At 37.6% G+C, this 21385-nt stretch overlaps 1 protein-coding gene and 1 pseudogene across 5 annotated transcripts in view; both read right to left on the reverse strand.

The window, feature by feature from the left end:
* Positions 1–21385, reverse strand: part of LOC123902342 (peptidyl-prolyl cis-trans isomerase CYP59-like) — a 29261-nt gene that overhangs the window by 5282 nt on the left and 2594 nt on the right. For 4 of the 5 annotated variants that reach the window (XR_006807564.1, XR_006807563.1, XM_045952036.1 and 1 more), the window contains exons 2-17: positions 20923–21003; positions 20604–20777; positions 20263–20407; positions 19965–20030; positions 19790–19887; positions 18888–18965; positions 18682–18796; positions 18313–18385; positions 18080–18189; positions 17680–17726; positions 16478–16595; positions 16271–16321; positions 14435–14526; positions 14229–14328; positions 13231–13353; positions 13062–13139 (exon numbers count right to left, since the gene is read on the reverse strand). Coding sequence is in view for 3 of the 5 variants with exons in the window: in XM_045952036.1 (XP_045807992.1) it covers positions 13062–13139; positions 13231–13353; positions 14229–14328; positions 14435–14526; positions 16271–16321; positions 16478–16595; positions 17680–17726; positions 18080–18189; positions 18313–18385; positions 18682–18796; positions 18888–18965; positions 19790–19875 (1071 nt within the window). In the remaining 2 variants the exon portion in view is untranslated. Of the gene's footprint in view, positions 1–7207; positions 7264–7349; positions 7386–11019; positions 11034–13061; positions 13140–13230; positions 13354–14228; positions 14329–14434; positions 14527–16270; positions 16322–16477; positions 16596–17679; positions 17727–18079; positions 18190–18312; positions 18386–18681; positions 18797–18887; positions 18966–19789; positions 19888–19964; positions 20031–20262; positions 20408–20603; positions 20778–20922; positions 21004–21385 lie in introns of all 5 variants that reach the window. The other variant, XM_045952037.1, reaches the window with a different exon arrangement.
* On the reverse strand, positions 11143–12659 carry LOC123902343 (annotated as a pseudogene).

Consider the following 21385-nt stretch of genomic DNA (forward strand, 5'->3'; position numbering starts at 1 on the left):
CGGCTGCAACAAGTTTTCCACGTGGTTCCGCTCATTTTGAAGTAATGTAGTACTCAATTTGTTGGTAGCATAAGCTAAAGCCTCCCTAAAGTGAGGATTTCTTGAAAATTGAAATGGCAGCCCTGTAGGATAAATCATCCTAGCAATTTTATAATTCAGTGCTTCTTTGGATTGAACATTAAAAGCATCTTCTAGTGTTGATGTCTTTCTCGTTTTTGGTTCAACACCGATATTTAGGGTGGAAGAATCTTGGGGTGCACTAGAAACCAAAGGCAAAGAGACTAGTTTTGTTTTTAGGTTTTCCAACTTCAATGTATACTCATTGTCCATCATTTTCAAATCTAGAAGTTTGGCATCAACACTAAAAACACAAACTAAGGTATACAATGAGTAATCATAAAAATGGTACTCCGGCATAAAAATATAAACCAAGGTATATGAATAGTATCAATGAGTATACATTGAAGATGGAAAAGCTAAAAACAAAATCAGTCTCTTTGCATCTGGTTTCCTAGAACTCCAAGATTCTTCCACTTTAAATATCATTGTTGAACCAAAAAAGAGATAGGCATCAACACTATAATATGCTTTTAGTGTGCAATCTAGAGAAGCACTAGATTATAAAATTGCTAGGATGTTATATTCTACGGGGCTATCATTTCATTTTGCAAGAAATCCTCACTTTAGGGAGGTTTTTGCTTTTGCTGCCAACAATTCTATACCTGGTTATCAACCCCCAACTTATAACAAATTGAGGACTACATTACTTCAAAATTAGCAGAACCACATGGAAAATTTGTTGCAGCCGATAGAAAATACATGGAATCAAAAAGTTCTCACTATTGTTAGCAATGGATGGAGTGATCCAAAGAGAAGACCTCTTATTAATTCCATGGTTGTCACAGAGAGTGCACCTATGTTTCTAAAGGCGGTAAATTGATTTAATGAGGTAAAAGATAGAGAATTCATTGCTAAACGCATCAGCGAGGTAATTATGGAGGTTGGGGCCCTTCAAACGTGATCAGTGCATTTTAGTGCACTTTTTAATCACTCTGTGCCATGGCAATTTTATGACTTCTCCCGCTATTTTAGTGTTTTTATCATGTTTTGTGTTTATTTAAGTTTTGCTATTTATTTTCGTAATAAACAGTAAATTGACACCTTCTCATTGCGCAGACTATAACTTGAGCTAGGAATATCGGATTAAGGCGCGGTCAGTTGCATTGGAAAGATAAGACAAAGAGCTACAATTTTCGCGTTGAAGTCCAAAGCCAATTCAGAGCGTAAATGAGTCATATTTACTCGTCAATGTCCCAGACTTGCCAAAAGTTAATGATTTCAGGACAACCTTTAGTTTTCGGCCCAATTGTTTTGTGGCCCATTTTCCTCGATGTATAAAAACGAAATTGTGACAGAGTCATGAATCATTCATCATTCACGAAAATAACAAACAAACCCTAGCAGCCATCACTTGAATGGAGAACTAATTTTCATCTTTCAATTTGTTGGTGTAAGGAACTCGATTCATGATTCTTGAGGTCTGTTTTTAATGGCAAATTTCGTTCCTGTTTATGCTTTTCATTATCAATTTCGTTTCCTTTTCCACTGTATGAATTTGTGTTAGATGATTGCTTAATTATTATATTCGAATTTATACAGTAGTTCTATTCGTTTTAATTCATCGCTTGTTATAGATTAAACCGAACAGAAATTGATATAGAATTGCGCTTAGCAATAGGTTGATCGAATATGTTATGATATTGGCCGTGGTCTGAGACGCTTGTTCACTTTTCAAGGCCGGTTGAACACATTAGATGCTTAATCGAATGAATTCGTTGTAAAACTGGTTGTCGCTTGTATAATTAGTTTTATAAATCAACCAGAGCATAAATAGTTGTATGAATGATTATGTGTTACCTATGATAGAATTAAGGTCGAGTTATTCGAAGCCAATGAATTGATCGTTTTATAACAATTAAATTTCTCGCTTTATACATTCCCTGTTATCGAACAAACCCCCCATATTTTACAGTTTTCAATTTGATTCTAACACTGTTAAATTGATTGTGAGTCCTTACGAAACGACCAAGGTTACTACCTTGTACTACTATTCTTTTGAAAATATTTTGATCACGAAACGACAGTGATCAGCAGGTAGTGACAGATAATGCACCTGTTTGTAAGGCAGCAAGTTTGATTATTAAGGTTGAGTTTCCTTCTATTTACTGGACTATGTGTTGTGCATACATTAAATCTTGCTTTGAAGAACATATGTGCAGCCAAGGATACCCAAAAAAATAGTGTTATTTATAAAGAGTGTTCTTGGATCACCAAAATTGTGGATGCTGCAATGTTTATCAAGAACTTTGTCATGGGCTACTCTATGAGATTGTCAATTTTCACTTCATTCGGTCCATTGAAGTTGCTTTCGATTGCTTCACCAAGATTTGCGTTCACTATTGTGATGCTCAAGAGATTTAAGCTTTTGAAGACGGGACGATAAATGGTGATTAGTGATCAATTGTCTTCTTACAGAATGGCTAATGAAGATCCTAATAGAGTCCCACCACTTCAAGACATTTAACTCACTGGTGACAGAGAAAAATTGTTGGAATTGCCTTGGAATTGTAGAAACAGGAAAAACAGGGGAAGCTGCTGCTTGCTGCGCCATGCACAGCAGCATTGCGCCATGCGCAATTGATTAAGCAGATTTTGTGATGTTTGGTCTGGTGGCTGCGCCATGCACAGGTGCGCAGCCATATATATACTCTGTTACGTTTTCTGCATCAATAAGTGGAATTTTTAGGTCTTTTCAACATCAATCAAGCTAGGGTTCAAAAGGGGTTCTTTTGGGTACACTCTAGGGATTGGGAACTTATCTATTCCATCTTGTAATCATTATTGTTTGAATCTCTTGGTCACAGGAAGAGATTCGGGAAAAGGGTAGAATTTAGGAAAACTTTAAATTCTTGTAACTCTTTGTGGTTGAATCTTTGTAATCAAGTTGAATCATTCATAGTGGAACGGAGAGCTCTCTCTCCCCCAGACTAGGTCATTTTTGAACCGAACTGGGTAAACAATTATTCATGTTTTTATCGCTTTTGGTAGTTTAGCTTTTGTTGTTTTATTGCTCATCTATTTGATTTGGTTGCTTCAATCCATTTGTCCCACACACTAAGTATTATTGGTGTAGTTTTCGGTTCGAATTGACAACAATTGGCGTCCACCGTGGGGCAAGGGTTCAATCGATTTAAATACCAATGGGTTCAAAATGGGAGATTGAGAAGTTCACCGGGAGTAACGACTTTGGGTTGTGGAAGGTGAAGGTGAGGGCAATATTGACTCAACAAAAGTGTGTTGAAGCGTTGAAGTGTGTTGAATACTTACTCAAATGCGGAGAAGATCGAGATGAATGATAAGGCTTTGAGTGCCATTATCTTGTGCCTCGCGGATAATGTGTTGAGGAAAGTAGCTAAGGAAAGGACTGCTGCGGCTATGTGGACCAAGCTTGATGCGTTGTACATGACGAAGTCTTTGGCACATAAGCAGTGTTTGAAAGAACGGTTGTTTTTCTTTCGTATGGTGGAAAACAAGTCTGTGGTGGAGCAAATTGCAGAGTTTAACAAGATCATTGACGACCTGGCGAACATTGATGTGAACTTGGAAGACGAGGACAAGGCTTTTCATTTGTTGTGTGGTTTACCCAAGTCGCTTAAAAATCTCAAGGATGCATTACTTTATGGCAAAGAAGGCACTATCACCTTGGATAAAGTTCAATCGGCTTTGAGAACCAAAGATTTGACAAAGTTGAGAGACTGGAGAGTTGATGATGGTGCGGAAGGCTTGAATGTGGCGAGGGGTAGAAGCAAGAACGAAGGCAAAGGGAAAGGAAAGAATCATGGGACCAAGTCTAGGGCAAAGGGTGATGGTGGTGGCAAGTTCAAATGCTTCCATTGTCAAGAACCGGGTCATTTCAAGAAGGATTGTCCTAAGAGGAGGGGCAATGGTAGTTCGTCGGCTCAGGTTGCCGTTGATGAGGATGAAGGCTATGAGAGTGCGGGAGCACTCATAGTCACAAGTTGGGAACTATAGATGGTTAGTCAGTCTGGAGAGGCGGTGGAACAATACTCGGCATCGGCCTGGAGAGGCAGTGGAATAATACTCGGGGTTACGTTTGAAACAACTTTATAATTATGAGAATGTGGAGATGCTAGTGTGGTGAAGTTGGGAATTGGTGGAGCTTAAGTCGTGAACTTTTGGATGCTCCGATCACATGTGTTTTGAGGAAGGAGTACTTTGAAGCCCTAGAGCTAGTTGAAGGTGGAGTTTGTTCATCTTGGAGACGGGAAAGCTTGTAAGGTTCAAGGTATGGTTGTTTCTTTGTTACATGATGTGAGGTATATTCTTGAACTTTTGATGCAAAGATAGTTGGTTCTACTATCGGTCATGCTTTTGCTACTAGTGGTAATTCTCATGATATGGTTAAGTTGTGGATCTTCAGGTTGGTAGTTGTTAGTGACATTGGATTTAGTAAGTCTAGTAAAATGAAGTTTACTAGGTGGTTGAAACTAAATTGGAAGTGTTGGAGACTAACAATGACTTGGAGTGCGTTTCAAAGTAGTTGAAATTTTTTGTACAAGGTGGAAGACATAGTGGATATACCGGTTCTTTGAGGCTTTGGTGGAGGGAACTGAGTTTGAGGTGGAGGTACACCAAAGTGGTATAGCTATGGAGATCTTGTGTGGAAGCAATGGTGATCAAACTTGGTAACTTGTAGGACTATTGGAGATAGTTGGATGCAAGGAGAGATTGATATTGCGGCTTGTAGAACCACCTAAAATTCTATGGTTGGTTGGAGGCAAGGAAATCTTCAAAAGTCCGGAAAGCTACAATCCGGGGTTTGAAGAGGGTATGGTTTAGCTTGTGGGTTGTCCTAAAAATCTAAGGGCAATTGAAGGCAAGCAATTTTCGGGGGAACGGAGAGGTAGACTCCGAGGGCCGAAGAGGGTGTGGTGTAAGCACGGTGGTCGGTGGGAAGTTGGCACCGCCATCAATTCAAAGGCAAGGTGGAGAATTATTGGAATTGCCTTAGAATTGTAGAAACAGGAAAAACAGGGGAAGCTGCTGCTTGCTGCGCCATGCTCAGCAGCATTGCGCCATGCGCAATTGATTAAGCAAATTTTGTGATGTTTGGTCTGGTGGCTGCGCCATGCGCAGCTGGTCTTGCGCCATGCGCAGGTGTGCAGCCATATATATACTCTGTTCCGTTTTTTGCATCAGTAAGTGGAATTTTTAGGTCTTTTCAACATCAATCAAGCTAAGGTTCAAAAGGGGTTCTTTTGGGTACACTGGGAACTTATCTATTCCATCTTGTAATCATTATTGTTTGAATCTCTTGGTCACGGAAAGAGATTCGGGAAAAAGGTAGAATTTAGGAAAACTCTAAATTCTTGTAACTCTTTGTGGTTGAATCTTTGTAATCAAGTTGAATCATTCATAGTGGAACGAAGAGCTTTCTCTCCCCAGACAAGGTAGGGATGGCAATTTGAACCATACACAGAGGGTACCCGCAAAAACTACCCACAACGGGTATGGTAAAAACCCGTATTTTTTGGTACGGCACGGGTATGGGTAATTACCCAAAAAAATGAACGGGTATGGGTGCGGGTACGGGTACCTTAGTACCCACCCCGCCCCATACCCGCATAATATATATTTATTTATTTTATTTATATTAGTATATTATAATATATGTAAATCAATTTAGAACAATACAACTCTACTAAACTATTAGATATTTTTAATAAAAATGTTTATTTATAACATAATATAAAAATAATGTGAATATCTAACATAAATATGAACTTTAACATAAGGTTAGTAATAATTTTTTTTATAATTTTCATTAGTCAATATTAAAATCTTTAGTTTTTTTTTTAATTCTATTAAAATTATATGATATTTTATAATTGATCAATTTATTTTTAGTAAAAATACGGGTAACGGGTATGGGTACCTAGGTACCTAGGTACCCATAGGGTATGAGGACGGGGGCAAAAGTTGTTACCCACGCGAGTATGAGTATGGGTACGGGTATTTTTTCAATCCGTGAGTATGGAGATGGGTACTATAGTACCCTACCCATACCCTACCCATTGTCATCCCTAAGACTAGGTCATTTTTGGACCGAACTGGGTAAACAATTATTCGTGTTTTTATCGCTTTTGGTAGTTTAGCTTTTGTTGTTTTATTGCTCATCCATTTGATTTGGTTGCTTCAATCCATTTGTCTCACACACTAAGCATTATTGGTGTAGTTTTCGGTTTGAATTCACAACAAAAATGTTTCAAAAGGGTGTTTCCTAATGCAGATGAAAGGAGGACAGTGAATATAGAGTTTGCAAACTTCTCAGATAGAAAAGAAGGTTTTGACAATCTTGATACTATTGTTGTTACAGATAAAATTGATCCAAAAACATGGGGGTTGGTTCATGGGGCTCGAGCTCCATTACTTCAAAAGGTTGCGCTTAAGCTACTTGCACAACCTTGTTCATCATCATGTTGTGAAAGAAATTGGAGCACATATTCATCTATCCATAATTTGAAGAGAAACAAGATGACACCACATAGAGCGGAAGCTTTGGTATACATGCATAATAACCTTTGACTTCTATCGAGGAGTACTACCCAATATCATCAAGAGGAAACTAAAATATGGGATGTCGCTCGAGGTGTGTTTGGATCATTAGATGATAGTGGATTTCTTGAAGTTGTTGAGTTGTCTTTGGATGAGCCAGGCTTAGAGGCTGGTTTTCTATGATATGAAATGTTTTAGATAATTTTCCTTAGTCGTGTCCGTGTCCTATGTCTTTTACATTAACAGTGTCCTCGTGTCCGTGTTGTATTCCGTGTTCGTGTCCGAGTCTAGGCTTCATAGCTTCTAACAATAACCTTTCAATCCTTCTAAAAACCAAGAAAATGTAGATTCCCATTAAGAAATCTCACGAGGCATATTAATTTATAGATACACATAATTTGGACCACCGTAGTGTAGCAAAGGAATTAAAGGCCAATTTAAAGAGGTTAAAAAATAAGAACCATTTAAACAATTGAGAATAATAAAACTACATAAATTTCACAATAATATTGTTCCTGCATGAATTTAAAATTGCATAAATTTAACACAGATTGTGGGCATACATACTGACCTATAAAAGCATAGCATAAATTGTCACCAGTCTTGTGATCACGGATGATTTCAGCCCTATAATCAAATATTTCGGTGAGAACGGTATGTACAAGATGCTAATGCTAAATATGCTGACAATTCTACTCTTCAGTAATACTCACGGTGATACAGTTTCAAAGCGTGAAAATATAGAAGTACTTAGAATTGAGTATTTGGCCTAACTCATCCTTATAAAACCGACTTGTAAAGTGGATTGCCTCTAGTTTATAAACACTTAGTCAGGCCATATCGCAACCGATGTGGGACTTCTTAACACCCCGCTCGCGCCAAGCGCTCTAGGCTTGAGGCGCGGATATGAAAGGTAGAGGGCTCGATCAGAAACCTGATTGCAGGCAGTCCGACGAAGTGGCCCAGCGAATCGTGGAGAGGCTCTGATACCATATTAGAATTGAGTTTTGGGCTTAACTCATCCTTACAAAACCGGCTTGTAAAGTGAGGATTGCCTATAGTTTATAAACACTTAGTCAGGTCATATCGCAACTGATGTGGGACTTCTTAACACCCCCGCTCGCGCCAAGCGCTTTGGACTTGAGGCGCGGATACGAAAGTTGGAGGGCCCGATCAGAAACCTGATTGCAGGTGGCCCAACGAAATGGCTTAGCAAATCGTGGATAGGCTCTGATACCATCTTAGAATTGAGTATTCGGCCTAACTCATCCTTACAAAATCGGCTTGTAAAGTGAGGATTGCCTCTAGTTTATAAACACTTAGTCAGGCCATATCGCAACCGATGTGGGACTTCTTAACAGAAGGAAATGATAGAGATAGAAGTTGATTGTCACTTTCTTAGAGAAAAAGATACTCACAGGAATCATCAAAACTTCTTTTGTCAACTCCAGAGATCAATTTGCTGATATCTTTACTAAATCTCTGCGGAATCCTCGAATAAGCTGCATATGTGACAAGAAGGATGCATATGATATATACGCACCACCTTGAGGGGGAGTGTTGAGATATTCTACTAGGATATTATGGTTTTATGACTTGATACTTATTACGTATTTGGTGACTCTGATACCATATATACAAATAAATAGTCACCAAATAGGTAATAAGTATCAAGTCATAAAACCATAATATCCTAGTTATAAATATAGAATATCTCAACACTCCCCCTCAAGGTGGTGCGTATATATCATATGCATTCATCTTGTCACATATGTAGCTTATCCGAGGACCCCGAAGAGATTTAGTAAAGATATTCTCTGGAGTTGACAAAAGAAGTTTTAATAATTCCTGTGAGTATCTTTTCTCTAAGAAAGTGACAATCAACTTCTATATGCTTTGTCCTCTCATGAAAAACTGGATTGGAGGAGAGGTGCAAAGCGGACTGATTATCACAAACCAATTCCATCGGGCCAATTTCACAAAAATGAAGTTCCTGCAACAAGTGTTTTAACCACAAAAGCTCACATGTGGCATGAGCCATAGCTCGATACTCAGCCTCTGTACTTGATCTAGCAACAACAGTTTGCTTTTTGCATTTCCATGAAATCAAATTTCCACCAATGAAAACACAATAACCTGATGTAGATCGTCTATCACTTGCATCTCCTGCCCAATCAGCATCAGAATATCCAATAATATTGGTGTTGCCTCTATCAGTAAAAACAAGCCCTTGTCCGAGCGATCCTTTGATGTACTTATTATCCGAATAACTGCATTCCAATGACTGTCACAAGGAGAGTTGAGGAACCGACTTACTACACTAGCTGGAAAAGATATGTCGGGTCTGGTCATGATGAGATAATTCAATTTTCCCAAAAGTCTCTGGTATCTACTTGGATCAGAATAGGGCTCCCCCTGATTGGGAAGGAGCTTTACATTAGGGTCATAGGAGTATCAACACGTTTGCAATCTGTAAGGCCTGTCTCCTCCAAGATATCAAGAGCATACTTCCTTTGAGAGATAGCAATACCAGACTTTGATTGAGCTACCTCAATCCCAAGAAAGTAACGAAGAGGACCTAAGTCCTTAGTCTGAAAGTTTTGAAATAGGTGTTGTTTTAGATCCTTGATATCCTCATTGTCATCACCTGTAATCACAATATCATCAACATAAACCACAAGGTAGATAAATTCATTTGATGATGAGCATTTAGTAAAAACGGAGTGATCGGCCTCACAACGGATCATCCCAAATTGTTGCAAGACTTTGCTAAATCTTCCAAATCATGCCCGAGGTGATTGTTTCAAGCCATACAAAGACTTATGCAATTTGCATACGAGATTACATTCCCCCTGAGCAACAAATCCAGGAGGTTGCTCCATATAAATCTCCTCCTCCAAGTCACCATGTAAGAATGCATTCTTGATATCCAACTGAAATAAAGGTCAATGTTTCATTGCAGCCATGGCCAAAAAAAAAGACGAATAGATGCCATCTTTGCAACTAGGAAAAAATATCACTGTAATCTTGGCCATGAACTTGAGTATATCCCTTTGCCACTAGGCGAGCTTTCAATCGATCTATTTGACCATCAGGGCCCACTTTAACATTAAATAACCACCTGCAACCAACAATAGATTTCCCAGACGGGATTGGGACAAGCTCCCAAGTGCCATTAGAGTCTAGTGCTGACATTTCATCAAGTATGGCATGTTTCCACCCTGGATGGGATAACGCTTCCTGAATAGTCTTAGGAATAGAAACAGATGAAAGTGCAGAAACAAAAGCACAATATGTGGGAGATAAACGATGGTAACAAAGGAAATTATAGATAGGGTGAGGGTTACGGGTTGAACGATTACCTTTGCGGATGACAATGGGCAAATAAGGAGTCGGAGCAGGGATGGAGACACTTGGAGCAGGAGCTGAATCTTGTGGTTTAACCCTTCTCTCATAGGTGATTTCATATCGGTTGACTGGTGGTGGAGACTGGATTGATGATGATTTGTCTAGAACTTCTGGAGACACGGATGACAAAGGAGTAGACTAACATATTCAAAATAAGGAATAGGTAGTACCAGATCTAGGTTAGGTGTAGGATCCTTTGAGTTGGCCTATGGTATGTCCTCAAAGAATGTAACATCTCCAGAGGTATAGAACCGATGTGTAGAGGGAGAGTAACACTGATATCCCTTTTGGACACGAGAATAACCAAGGAAGACACATTTGATAGCACGAGCAGACATCTTATCACGACATGGAGTTAAATTATGAACAAAACAGGTACAACCGAAGACCCGAGGGGGAACAACATATAAAGGGTTTGTAGGGTACAAAAGAGAATAAGGGACTTGATCATTCAAAACAGAGGATGGCATCCGATTTATTAAATTATTGCCAGTAAGAACAGTGTCACCCCAAAACTTAAGAGGAACACTGGCATTTAACAAAAGGGTACGTGCAGTGTCAACAATGTGTCTATGTTTTCTTTCGGCTACACCATTTTGTTGAGGTGTATGAGGACAACTGGATTGATGTATGATGCATTTGGAATGCATGAAAGAATTAAAACGATCAGAAAAATATTCCTTTGCATTGTCACTACGCAAGATGCAAATTGTTTTACCAAACTGAGTCATAATTTCAGAACAATAATTCTTAAAAATATTAAACAACTCGGAACGATCTTTCATTAAAAATATCCAAGTACATCTTGAGAAATCATCAATAAAGGTGACATAATACTTATATCCTAAGGTAGAAGGGACACGACTAGGACCCCACACATCAGAATGAATAACATCAAAAGGAGACATAGCTCTATTATTAATACGACTGGAAAAAGAAGCACGGACATGCTTCCCTAACTGACAAGACTCGCACTGTAATGACTCTAACTGAGGAAGACCAGACACCATTTTCTTCAATTTTGATAGACTCTGATGACCTAAACAGCGATGCAGAAGCTTGGGAGATTCAGCTGCAGCACATATAGTAGAAGTGGAAGGCTGGAGATAGTAAAGACCATGAGATTCAGTCCCGGCTCCAATCGTTTGTCCCGTACTCTGGTCATGTATCAAGAAAGAGTCGGAAGTAAAGGTTATGGAACAATTTAAGGAACGGCTTAATTTATTTATAGAAATCAAATTGAAGGGACAATTAGGAACCAATAAAATAGAACTCAAAGAGAGTGAGGAAATAGGTGAAACTCGTCCAATAACAGTTGCTTCGACTTTAGACCCATCCGCAACAGTGATACAATGTGGATATTTAGGTGGTGTACACTAAAGATTACATGTAATTTCAGAAAAAAATGAGGAATTACCAGTAACATGATCTGAAGCACCAGAATCCAACACCCATTGAGTAGGTGTAGAGTGAAGGAGACAAACCGTAGAATTACCGGTATGAGCCATAGTGGCAGAGGAGGTGGGGTGTTGTGTTGCCTTCGTCTGCAAATACTCTTTATACTCATTGTCAGAGAAAGTAGTTTCAAATTGAGACTTTGACTCATAGTCTTGAGAAGATTGAGCAACATTAACAGTGTTACTCGGAGAGCCATTCAACTTTCTGCACCAATTCCGAGTGTGCCCGTCTTCCTTACAATGGAAATTACTTCTACCGCCTCTACCAAGTCCTCGGCCACGTCCACGACTACGATCGTTGGAATTATAAATAAACGCAGAGGACTCGGGGGCTGTCTTGGTATCATCACTTGGTAAAGACACACGAGTGAGACGATCAATAAGCTCTTCTACCGTAGGGATGGTGGCATTCGTTAAGGCTTGATCTCTAACAGCACCATACTCTCTAGAGAGACCATGAAGGATAAAACACCATAAACATATTGTCAAGTTTTTCCAGTACCTTCTTAGGATCATCACTAACCAACATGAGTTTGAGACCATCAATAGTAGACTGAGCTCAAGCCAAATATTTTGATAAATCTTGGTCAATCATCTGAAGGGTAGCCAAGTTGCGGACAGATTCATCTAATCTCTGAATATCATTGGCATAAAGGTTTTTAGCCTTTTGCCAAACCTCATAACATGTCCTATACGGACGAAAATGCACCATCAGCTTAGGCTAAATAGAATTCCACAACACAGATACAAGTTGATAGTCTGCTGCCTTCCAATCATCTTTTGACTTAGCATCAATTTCTGACGCCTTTTTAGTAAGATGATCTGAAAGGCGTTGTCCCAAAAACCATATCTCAACAGAAGAATGCCAATTCAGATAGTTCTTACCATTCAACTTTTCTGTTGTGATAATAGGTGTTCCGTGAAAAGCAAATGATATCAAACTCTTTTTCGCGGACTTGACATCGGTCTTTGGAATGTCTGACATGATATTTCAACCAGAAAAAAACTTACAAAAAAATAATACCAAAAAGTGGCTGAGTTGGAGAGACGGTAAACAGACCCCAAAGGTTCACTGTTACAAACAGAAATAGCAAAAAACCGATGAAGCTGAGGCGAAAAACTGCCAACACACCTCAAACGTGAGGCTAAAAAAAATAAAAAAAATAAAAAAAAACGCCCAACAGAATCAAGGACAGAAAAAAAAAACGAGACCCGCAGAACAAACACCGTCGCAAACGAAGCAGTGGAAGGTGGCCAGAGAGTAGCGCAGCTACTGTAACGGCGGCACGATGAACGGTGCGCGGAGTGAACAGTGCTCGCGTGTGAACAGTGTTTTGTGAAAATTAGGGTTAGCCTTGACGGCGGCTGAACCCTAAAAACCTGCTCTGGAAACCAACTTGAAACTGAGGTTGGTTTATTTCATATATTGAAAGAGGAATATACACCGTATGTATACAAATACATGAGTACCAAATAGGTAATAAGTATCAAGTCATAAAACCATAATATCCTAGTCATAAATATAGAATATCTCAACAGAGAGTATAAAAGATTACTGACCTCGGTAACCGGATTCAATTTACAGACAAATAGTACATTATCTGGAGGCTTAACCTCAGCATCAGGAATATCCCCAATCTAAAATAAGGAAGCAAGGGAGTTACACAAACGCCTCATAGTCACATACGAAAGCATGAGGTACTAAGAATTTTGTGTAATGTATACTTACACTCTCAAGCACAACTGCCCTAGAATGTGCTTCCATTGATCTAATAACTTCTTCAAGTTCTCCTGGGTTTAATTGTTCATCCACGGGAACCCAATCATCTTCAAGCCGGACTTCATCATCAACCTAGTAAAATTGCACTTAGTCATGACTTTGAAATTGAAATTCAAACAGGTGTGCTTACTGAAGACTGTAAAATTGAATTGTTCACTATAATGTTTGATATATGATAAATACATAAAAAGTAAAACCCGACATATTCATATCCATATATAGATGATGTTGTCATTCATCTCCAAATTAGTCATACAGTGACAGCCAATATAAATCAATTTGTAATATCACAATTCACAAGAATCCAATCATCCGATAATCAATTTTTGATTTGCTGTTGTAATTTATAAACATGGCTGAAAAAACTTCGTCAATACAACAGCAAGTAAATAAATTTAGGGAAATGCTAAACAGTGCTCCAGGGGCAATGGTTAAGGAAACAGAAATGGTAATATATTCTTGAAAGTAGTGCATTCAATGCCTTGAAATTTAAAAAAAGGAATCTTTTCTACTTAAAACTTTTACTTTTGTTTCCATTTTTGTTTCCTTAGCCATTACCCCGGGGCACTGTTTAGCATGACCCATAAATTTATTAAGCTGAATAACTCATGATCAGGAAAACCATGAAAGAAACACCAAGTAACAGGTGGGTTTGCTCCCAATATTAGATTGGCACCCATAAAAAGGAATTGTTCCCACATTTTAAAAACTTTAACTAATATAACTTTAAGCTTACTGCTTTAAAATGTGTCTGAAGAAGTAACAAGTGGGTTTGCTCATGCGATCATGTTAATAAAAATGATGTCAATGTTTTTTTTCTTTCAGTTGGAGTCATTCTCATTTCTCACAGTTAATGCTCTCATAACAGAAAGGATCATAACATATAATCTATGCTAAATTGTTCTTGGTTTCAAGCTATGAAATATAGTTCTTCAATCAACCCTTACCTCATCTTTAGGTTTTCCTTCTGGTGAACCTTCAGGAATGAACTCAGGTAGCTGAGGAGGATCATCATAGGGATCCTCCAGGATGTAAGTGTGCTTGATTCTGTTCAAGTAATTCAAGACGATGAATACATTACATTCTTCTTTAAAAGACGAACTAAAATATCACTTTCAATCCCACATTTCTGAGTAGTAAAAAGAGTATAAACCGAATAATTTTAAATGGTCTGCCCTTTCCATCTGCATAAGCCTCATTTATTCTTGTCAAAGTCTCAAATCCTTCGGCTACCTCACCAAAAACCTGCAAAAATGGCATACCTTAGAAACCAAAGAAATAAATTCGATAGTGTAAAAGTTTAGAGAAACTTAAGTACAGTTGCATAACCGCAGAGCTGTAAGGACTTGGTTAACAAACTTAAGTACACTCTTTAAATTGAGTTTCATGCTCTCTGAAGCTACCAATCAGAAAATACATTTTCAGTTCCAAAATTTATTTTCTCTAATTCTTTAAATTCTAAACGTCAAATGACATTAAAAAGATGGAATTAGTGCTTAATGTCTAATAGAATTGGGTAATACATGATGCCTGATGACATTCTTAGACTCTTAGAACAGCTTCTTAGATTTTGCTTTCTCTTGACACAGAAAACATGTCATTAATAGAATAACCGTTCACTATTTAAACCATGCAATTACATGCTTTCCACTGTCTCGCATATTAATCCCTCATTCCCCCTACATCCAAAAGAAGATCAAAACAGCCCCTCAAAACTCCTCATTAATATTCAGTGAGGATCCCAATAGTTGTATAGAGCAAACAATCCCAAAAAATGCAGTAACAGTAGCAAATAGATGAGTGGTGGTTATACAATAAGATAGATGGTGAAAATGCAAATAATTTATGATATACACATAACAACTCAAAACTTAACAATTCGAGATGACATTCTTTATGCTTAGCCATACACTTGGCTGTGACCTCAGTTTACTGTTGTTTTCTCCAGAGATGTATTTGAATTGTTCTGATTTTCTGTTACCATTTGCCTTTATAATCGCTAAGGGGGCGGCTTTCTGCTTTATTTGAGCCAGCAAGTGGAGCAGTTTCCAGATGCAGAGAGAAAGGATAATGATGAGATGAAGCTGAATTTGATGGACCTATATCTCTTCCAGGCAAATGATCCGACAGTTCTCGATACAATTCTCATACAAGGTACTGCTAAAGAAATAACTGATAGAAGCATTACTTCTAAACTATTGGGAGTTAATGAGGAATTAAACGGCTAAAAGATATTTCCTGTTAATAATAGAGTTGTTGTGAGTAGACTTGGAATGGGGTGAAAAGGAGTGAGTAAAAATGAGAATGGAGAAAATACTGATGGAAATGTATGAGAGACTGTGGGGAGGACTAAGGATATAAGACTGGGGGGGAAAGAGAGCGAGGGAGTTGAGGCCACTTCAGGGGACAGCCTCCTACATGGATGGGTGATTCTGTTAGCGGTGGAGGTCTACATGGATGAAGTTCATATGGTGTCAAGGGATCCATTGTAGGAAGCTGTGAAGTGTAAACTAAGACTGGCCATGGAAAATCAAATCCGTTGAAAAGAACCAAACAAGGGCTTTAACTGAGTTATCTGATAGGGACAAAAAAATTGAAACAAATTTGGTTTACAAAGCTCATTTGGTTGCTAAAGTGTACTCTCAAAAGCATGGAATGGGTTCTCTTTCGACCTAATTTTACATTTAGAATTTTAGATTTTATTGTTACTGTCTTGTCTTTGACTAACGCTAAGCGTGATAACGTTGTAAAATACAAACGGCTTACAAGTACATATTAAGTATTTTCATTATTAATTATTGAAAGACAACTCAAAGAATACTTATCCCCAGTCATGACTCAAGGTACATAAAAATTTAAACATTTTGTGCAGTGGAAATGAAATTTACAAAAGATATCTATCCAAATCCTGTATAAGTATAATAATTCAGTGTATTCAATGTGATGAATTAAACAACCAAATCAAGGAAATGATTCCTAGAATGCTTACTGTGTGCTTTCCATCAAGGTAATCAAGGTCATCACGTAGAGTTATATAGAACTGAAAAAAGAAACAGGAAAAGCAATAGTAAGTGAAAATTACTTTATCTGGTGCCTTAATTACCCATGCTTTATACAACGTCGTCAGTGAAGAACACATGTAGATCAAGTAAACAGGAGAGCAATAGTCAAGCTGCTACAGAAAAAAATGCAATACCGGTGAAGCATTCATATTCTCTTCCGCACTTGCCATGGCAACAGTTCCAGTCTTAGAATGCTTTCGATCAATATGAATCTCATCATTGAAAAATTGAGCTTGATCACCATAAAGAAACCTGAACAAACAGAAGGCCGTTGCACAAAATGACAACATCAAGTCAGAAACTTTGCAATAAAGATTACTTCTTCTCATGCTCTCACTCTAGTGTGAGAGAAGAGATAAAAAAACCAAGGCTCCAGTGCAGGGATCTGCTATTTAAAAGAGGTCCCAACTCCTAATAGATTGTTAAATCCGTAAAGAAAAGAAGCAAGATTTTGATTGGAGAATAAGATCCCTTAATTGAGAAGCCACATATCAATGTATTAGATCTTTATATTGGGTTTAACTTATCCTTACAAAACCGGCATGTAAGGTGAAAGGTGCCATTATAGAGTCTGTTTGATTTGTAAAAGGTAAGAGTATTGGACAAAACAACTCATGACAAAACAAAAAAATCATGCCCAGAATAACTAAACAGAAAACCAATCAATAAACTAAAAACAGTGCCTTGAAAATCATGGATATAGTTCAACGCGAAAACACATTCTTCAAAGTAGTTCTAAAATGGTTTGGGCAAATAAATGGGGCAACTAAAATTCCCTAGCTACAAAGAAGAACCAAAATATCTTGATGTTTCTTTCTTAAATTGTCTTCTTTGTTGATGTGGTTCCTTAATCCTTAGTCCTTTTCCAGTATCAGTAAGTCATTTTCATTGTTAATTGACTATCTTAGTCAACCAAACAGGTTCAGTTTAGCAAAAAGAATGTCATTATCACATATACAGAAACACAGCAGTTCCATGTATCCACCGGTTCTAAAATAATTTTATATTTCAACAAAACTTGTAAGCAGATTTCAGACAATGTATATTCACATGAAAAGCAAATAGTTAAGGGAAAGCGAGTGCTCGAGAGGGGGGATGTAGGGCAGGTGATTGTCGGTGCGATGCCCTTGTGGTTTATCAAGTTCTGATCTCGTTTGCGATGCCCTTGCGATTCACATAAAAAATATGATTCTGATAAAGGTGGGCACGCCATGAATGTATGTATGATGTGATCATATGATATGGAACATGGACATGCAAATGTCAGATGATTGACAATGGAGAACCACTAGAAGTACACAGAAAATTTGGGAGTGAAGAAACAACATATTGCAACCTGTAAACAAGCCCAAGAAGGTAATGACCTGCTGCACCATTAGGGACCTGCAAATAAAAGATAAATTACAAACTGAACTCCAAACTCTTTAACTCATCTCAAGAGATCATAATAGAGATAACTAGAACCAGAATGTCACACAAGGAAAAATGAAAGAAGGCAAATCTTAAAATTAAGTGGCAACCAGAAAATTAAACTCAGAACAAGAAGTCCCTGTCAGGTACATGGGATGAAATCTAGCGGAGGGAAGATTAGATGAGGGCATCAGATGAAAAATATTTAATTAATTTATTGAATCATTCATCTTTATCCATTAAATCGCCACTGCCAACGGAAAAATACCAAAAAGAGGGTGAAGAAAATATGCTAGAGTTATAATGTATTTGATTTTCAACTATACCTCTGAAGCAGGGTCATTACGGGGACATAAAGCTGCTTCTGCTTCAGTAAGAAGATTCATATGAAAGCATGATAGCGCAAACAAGTAGCGGGACTGAGCCATCTGTGTTCCTTCACATATTCATTAAACAGCAATATAACAAATAAGCATGATATCTGAGAATATCTCGAAAAAGCTTGCAGCAAACCCAATCTAGTCTACATCGCTATAAGATCGTATATTATCGAATATACCTTTTAGAATGTGGTTAGCAGAATACGCTTGATTGCTCAGCAGGAAACAGGTCACCATAAGCTGCAAATTGATCTGCATTGGCATAAGAAATGTGGAACAAGGTTAATTCAGGCAAAAGGACGATGGAGAACATAACAGTAATAAGATCCCAATCAGTAATGGAGTGAACAGTAACAAGATTGCAATAAACTTTAGAAAGATTAATTTTCTTAATTCAATCATGGTAAAGTTAAGGAACATCATGGAATAAATTAAACATATAACAAAACCTCTCATTATCACACTCATTAGACTAAATGGTGTGTAGCCAATATAACTATAACCAATTTGTAATAGGACAGCTGAAATTATAAGTAGAAGAAAATCACCCAATGCACGGACATACAGAATGCCATGGCTTTGGCTCTGATTCGACTGGGAAATATTTCGGTTTGAAGTAGACCTTGAACTGGGCCAGCTCTGAGAGCGAACGTAAAAACGAACCTGCATGGAAGAAGAAAAACTTCAATGTTTGTTTTCCGGCAGTGTCTGCCCAAAAAGGCACTGCATGCAAGCTGAATTGTGCTATGCTGACAAGAAGTTAATTTCTTGATCATTTGGTTCCTTATATATCCACTTGTGACTGCGATCTGCAACTACTTTTCCATTCAACCTGTTCCATATAATCTAACAAATTAAGCTTGTTTTCTTTAAACTTGTTCCAAGAACAATATATATATATATATATATATACACAAGTAGATTTGTCCACAAACAATAAAAACCCATATAAACATTCAATTAAACCAAACTCGATGCAGGCATAAGTGTATCAATCCACAATTCAAAGAGTCATATCTTACATTTAAGCTTAGTTTTCAATGTGAATCAAGTAGCTTTATGATATATTCCCTCCATTTCTATTTTATTGTCTCTTTATGATGTATATAAATTTCAATGCTATACTTCTTTTGTTAATTATATCATTGGATTATCAGTGTACTCCAACAACCCATTTGATATAGGAGGAAGGAACCCAAAATTAGACAAAAAATCATCCAAAGAAAAAAAGAGCAAAAAATCCAAAGAACCCATTTTTCAGTGCATTAAATAAACCAGAGAATCCATTTTGCAGCAAGGAAAAAATAAAGAACTAACTCACGTTTGATATAGCCGGTGACGGAGTGAGAGACTTTCGAGAATCGCGTTTGAGAATCTATCTAATCGATAGGAATTTTGTGGTTCAATACCGTAATATGAAGACTAAAAGATCTACTGACTTTAGAGAAAGAATAGTTTATCCATAAGATAATTCACTTACATTGAGTCATGGACTCATGATGATGGTTTGTTCATTTCTAGTAACCAAATCAAGTTTTCTGAAACAAATGCCAGCACAAGTAATATAGTCATAGCCTTTTCTACATACTTAAATATCTTGACACTCCAAATTGATCATGTTGACTAGTAACAATAAAATTTTAAATAAGAACTTACCTCAGAATAATGTGTGCACACCAGACACTCATGGGACTTGCCTTTTTCCAGCCAAAACCAGACAACATCATGCTCATCCTTTGCATAATTTTTTTCACCTATATTAACTAATACTTATCACCAGAATGTGGAAAGGCTTGCATACAAATTTACAAAGAAAGACGAGAGCACTTACCACCTTCGACACCTAGGAACCCAACTATCCTTCTGTCAAAGAAAGACCTAACAACAAAGATGCTTCCTATCAACCAGAATAAACAATGAAAGAAGACATATATCAAGAATACTTCAGAACTATTATAAATATTAGACAATGTGAATCTACAACAATCATTCACAAAACAAATATGAATCATACTTTATACCTTTATATACATTTTTTAAGGGACAAACTTGGATCTCATAAATAAGGTAAAGAAAAAGGTAATTAAGCCAAGAAAATAAAATAAGAATATAATGTGTTGAACTTGAACCTTGAAGGGAGAAGGCAGCACTACTGACTGAGTAGTGAGCAAAAGTACAGTGAAAGAAACGGGTTGGATTCAAGACTTTCGAGATTCGAGAATCGCATTTGCGAATAAGAATTGGACTTAAGGGTCATCGTCGTCGAGTCAACATCTAATAAGGGTCATTCAAGAAACATATACCCGAAGTTATATACACAACAAGAATTGGACTTATGGGTCATAGGCAAAAGAGGGAAAATTTCTAAATACTGGGAAAAAATGGATACCTTTTTTCAAGCAAAACCATGTTAATTATGGCACGAGTTGGTACAATAATATTTATCACTTCATTGTAATAAAAGATGTACCTTTGTGCAGAAAAGGCTCCTGATATTATGCCTTTTGAACAACATAATTCCAGTGCTTCTACAAATTAGGTTCTGCACCAGTCCCAGCCGCGATAGCATTCTGCAAAGTACCGGCCTGTATCAGACCTGAAACAGAACGGAGTCCCTCTTCGCTAAATTCCAATCTTCAAGTAACTGACGAGCACAATTTTTGACAGAAAAACTCGAGTCTGGCACTTGTTTCCATATGTTGTTCCCATAAACTCCATAATAGAAAACAAAACATAGCAGAACTATGAACAACTAATAGTCCCAAGTACAGTTCAAAGATTACTACTACCTTTGCAGTTGAAGCAGTGCATGCAACTACTGTAAGTACATCAAAACCGAAGCTCTGATCTATTGCAAAGTGTAGTACTAGCTGCACAACGAAAGAATTCATATTGTAATCCACATTTTTGGTATAAAAATCCATCTCGTCGGGGTCATCCAAACACAGCATCCCAAGACTTGTCTTAGTTTCTTTTAGCAAATACACAATTTAGGGACATCGAATGGCATTCATTCAAAGCATCAATTTAGGGACATCCAGGGACATATATTGAATTTAGGGACATAAAAGGGACATATACTAATTTAGGGACAATGATGGACATATACACTATTTCCAGTCATCAAGGGACATATATCCAACAATTAATAAGGAAATTACATTCAGGGCAACAATTTAGAGTCATCAAGGGACATATTATATCCAATTTTCACATCTGAGATCACAAAGGCATAAAACCATCATCCCAGTT

This window comes from Trifolium pratense, linkage group LG1 (assembly GCF_020283565.1).
Source record: "Trifolium pratense cultivar HEN17-A07 linkage group LG1, ARS_RC_1.1, whole genome shotgun sequence".
In the NCBI taxonomy this organism is placed as follows: Eukaryota; Viridiplantae; Streptophyta; class Magnoliopsida; order Fabales; family Fabaceae; genus Trifolium; species Trifolium pratense.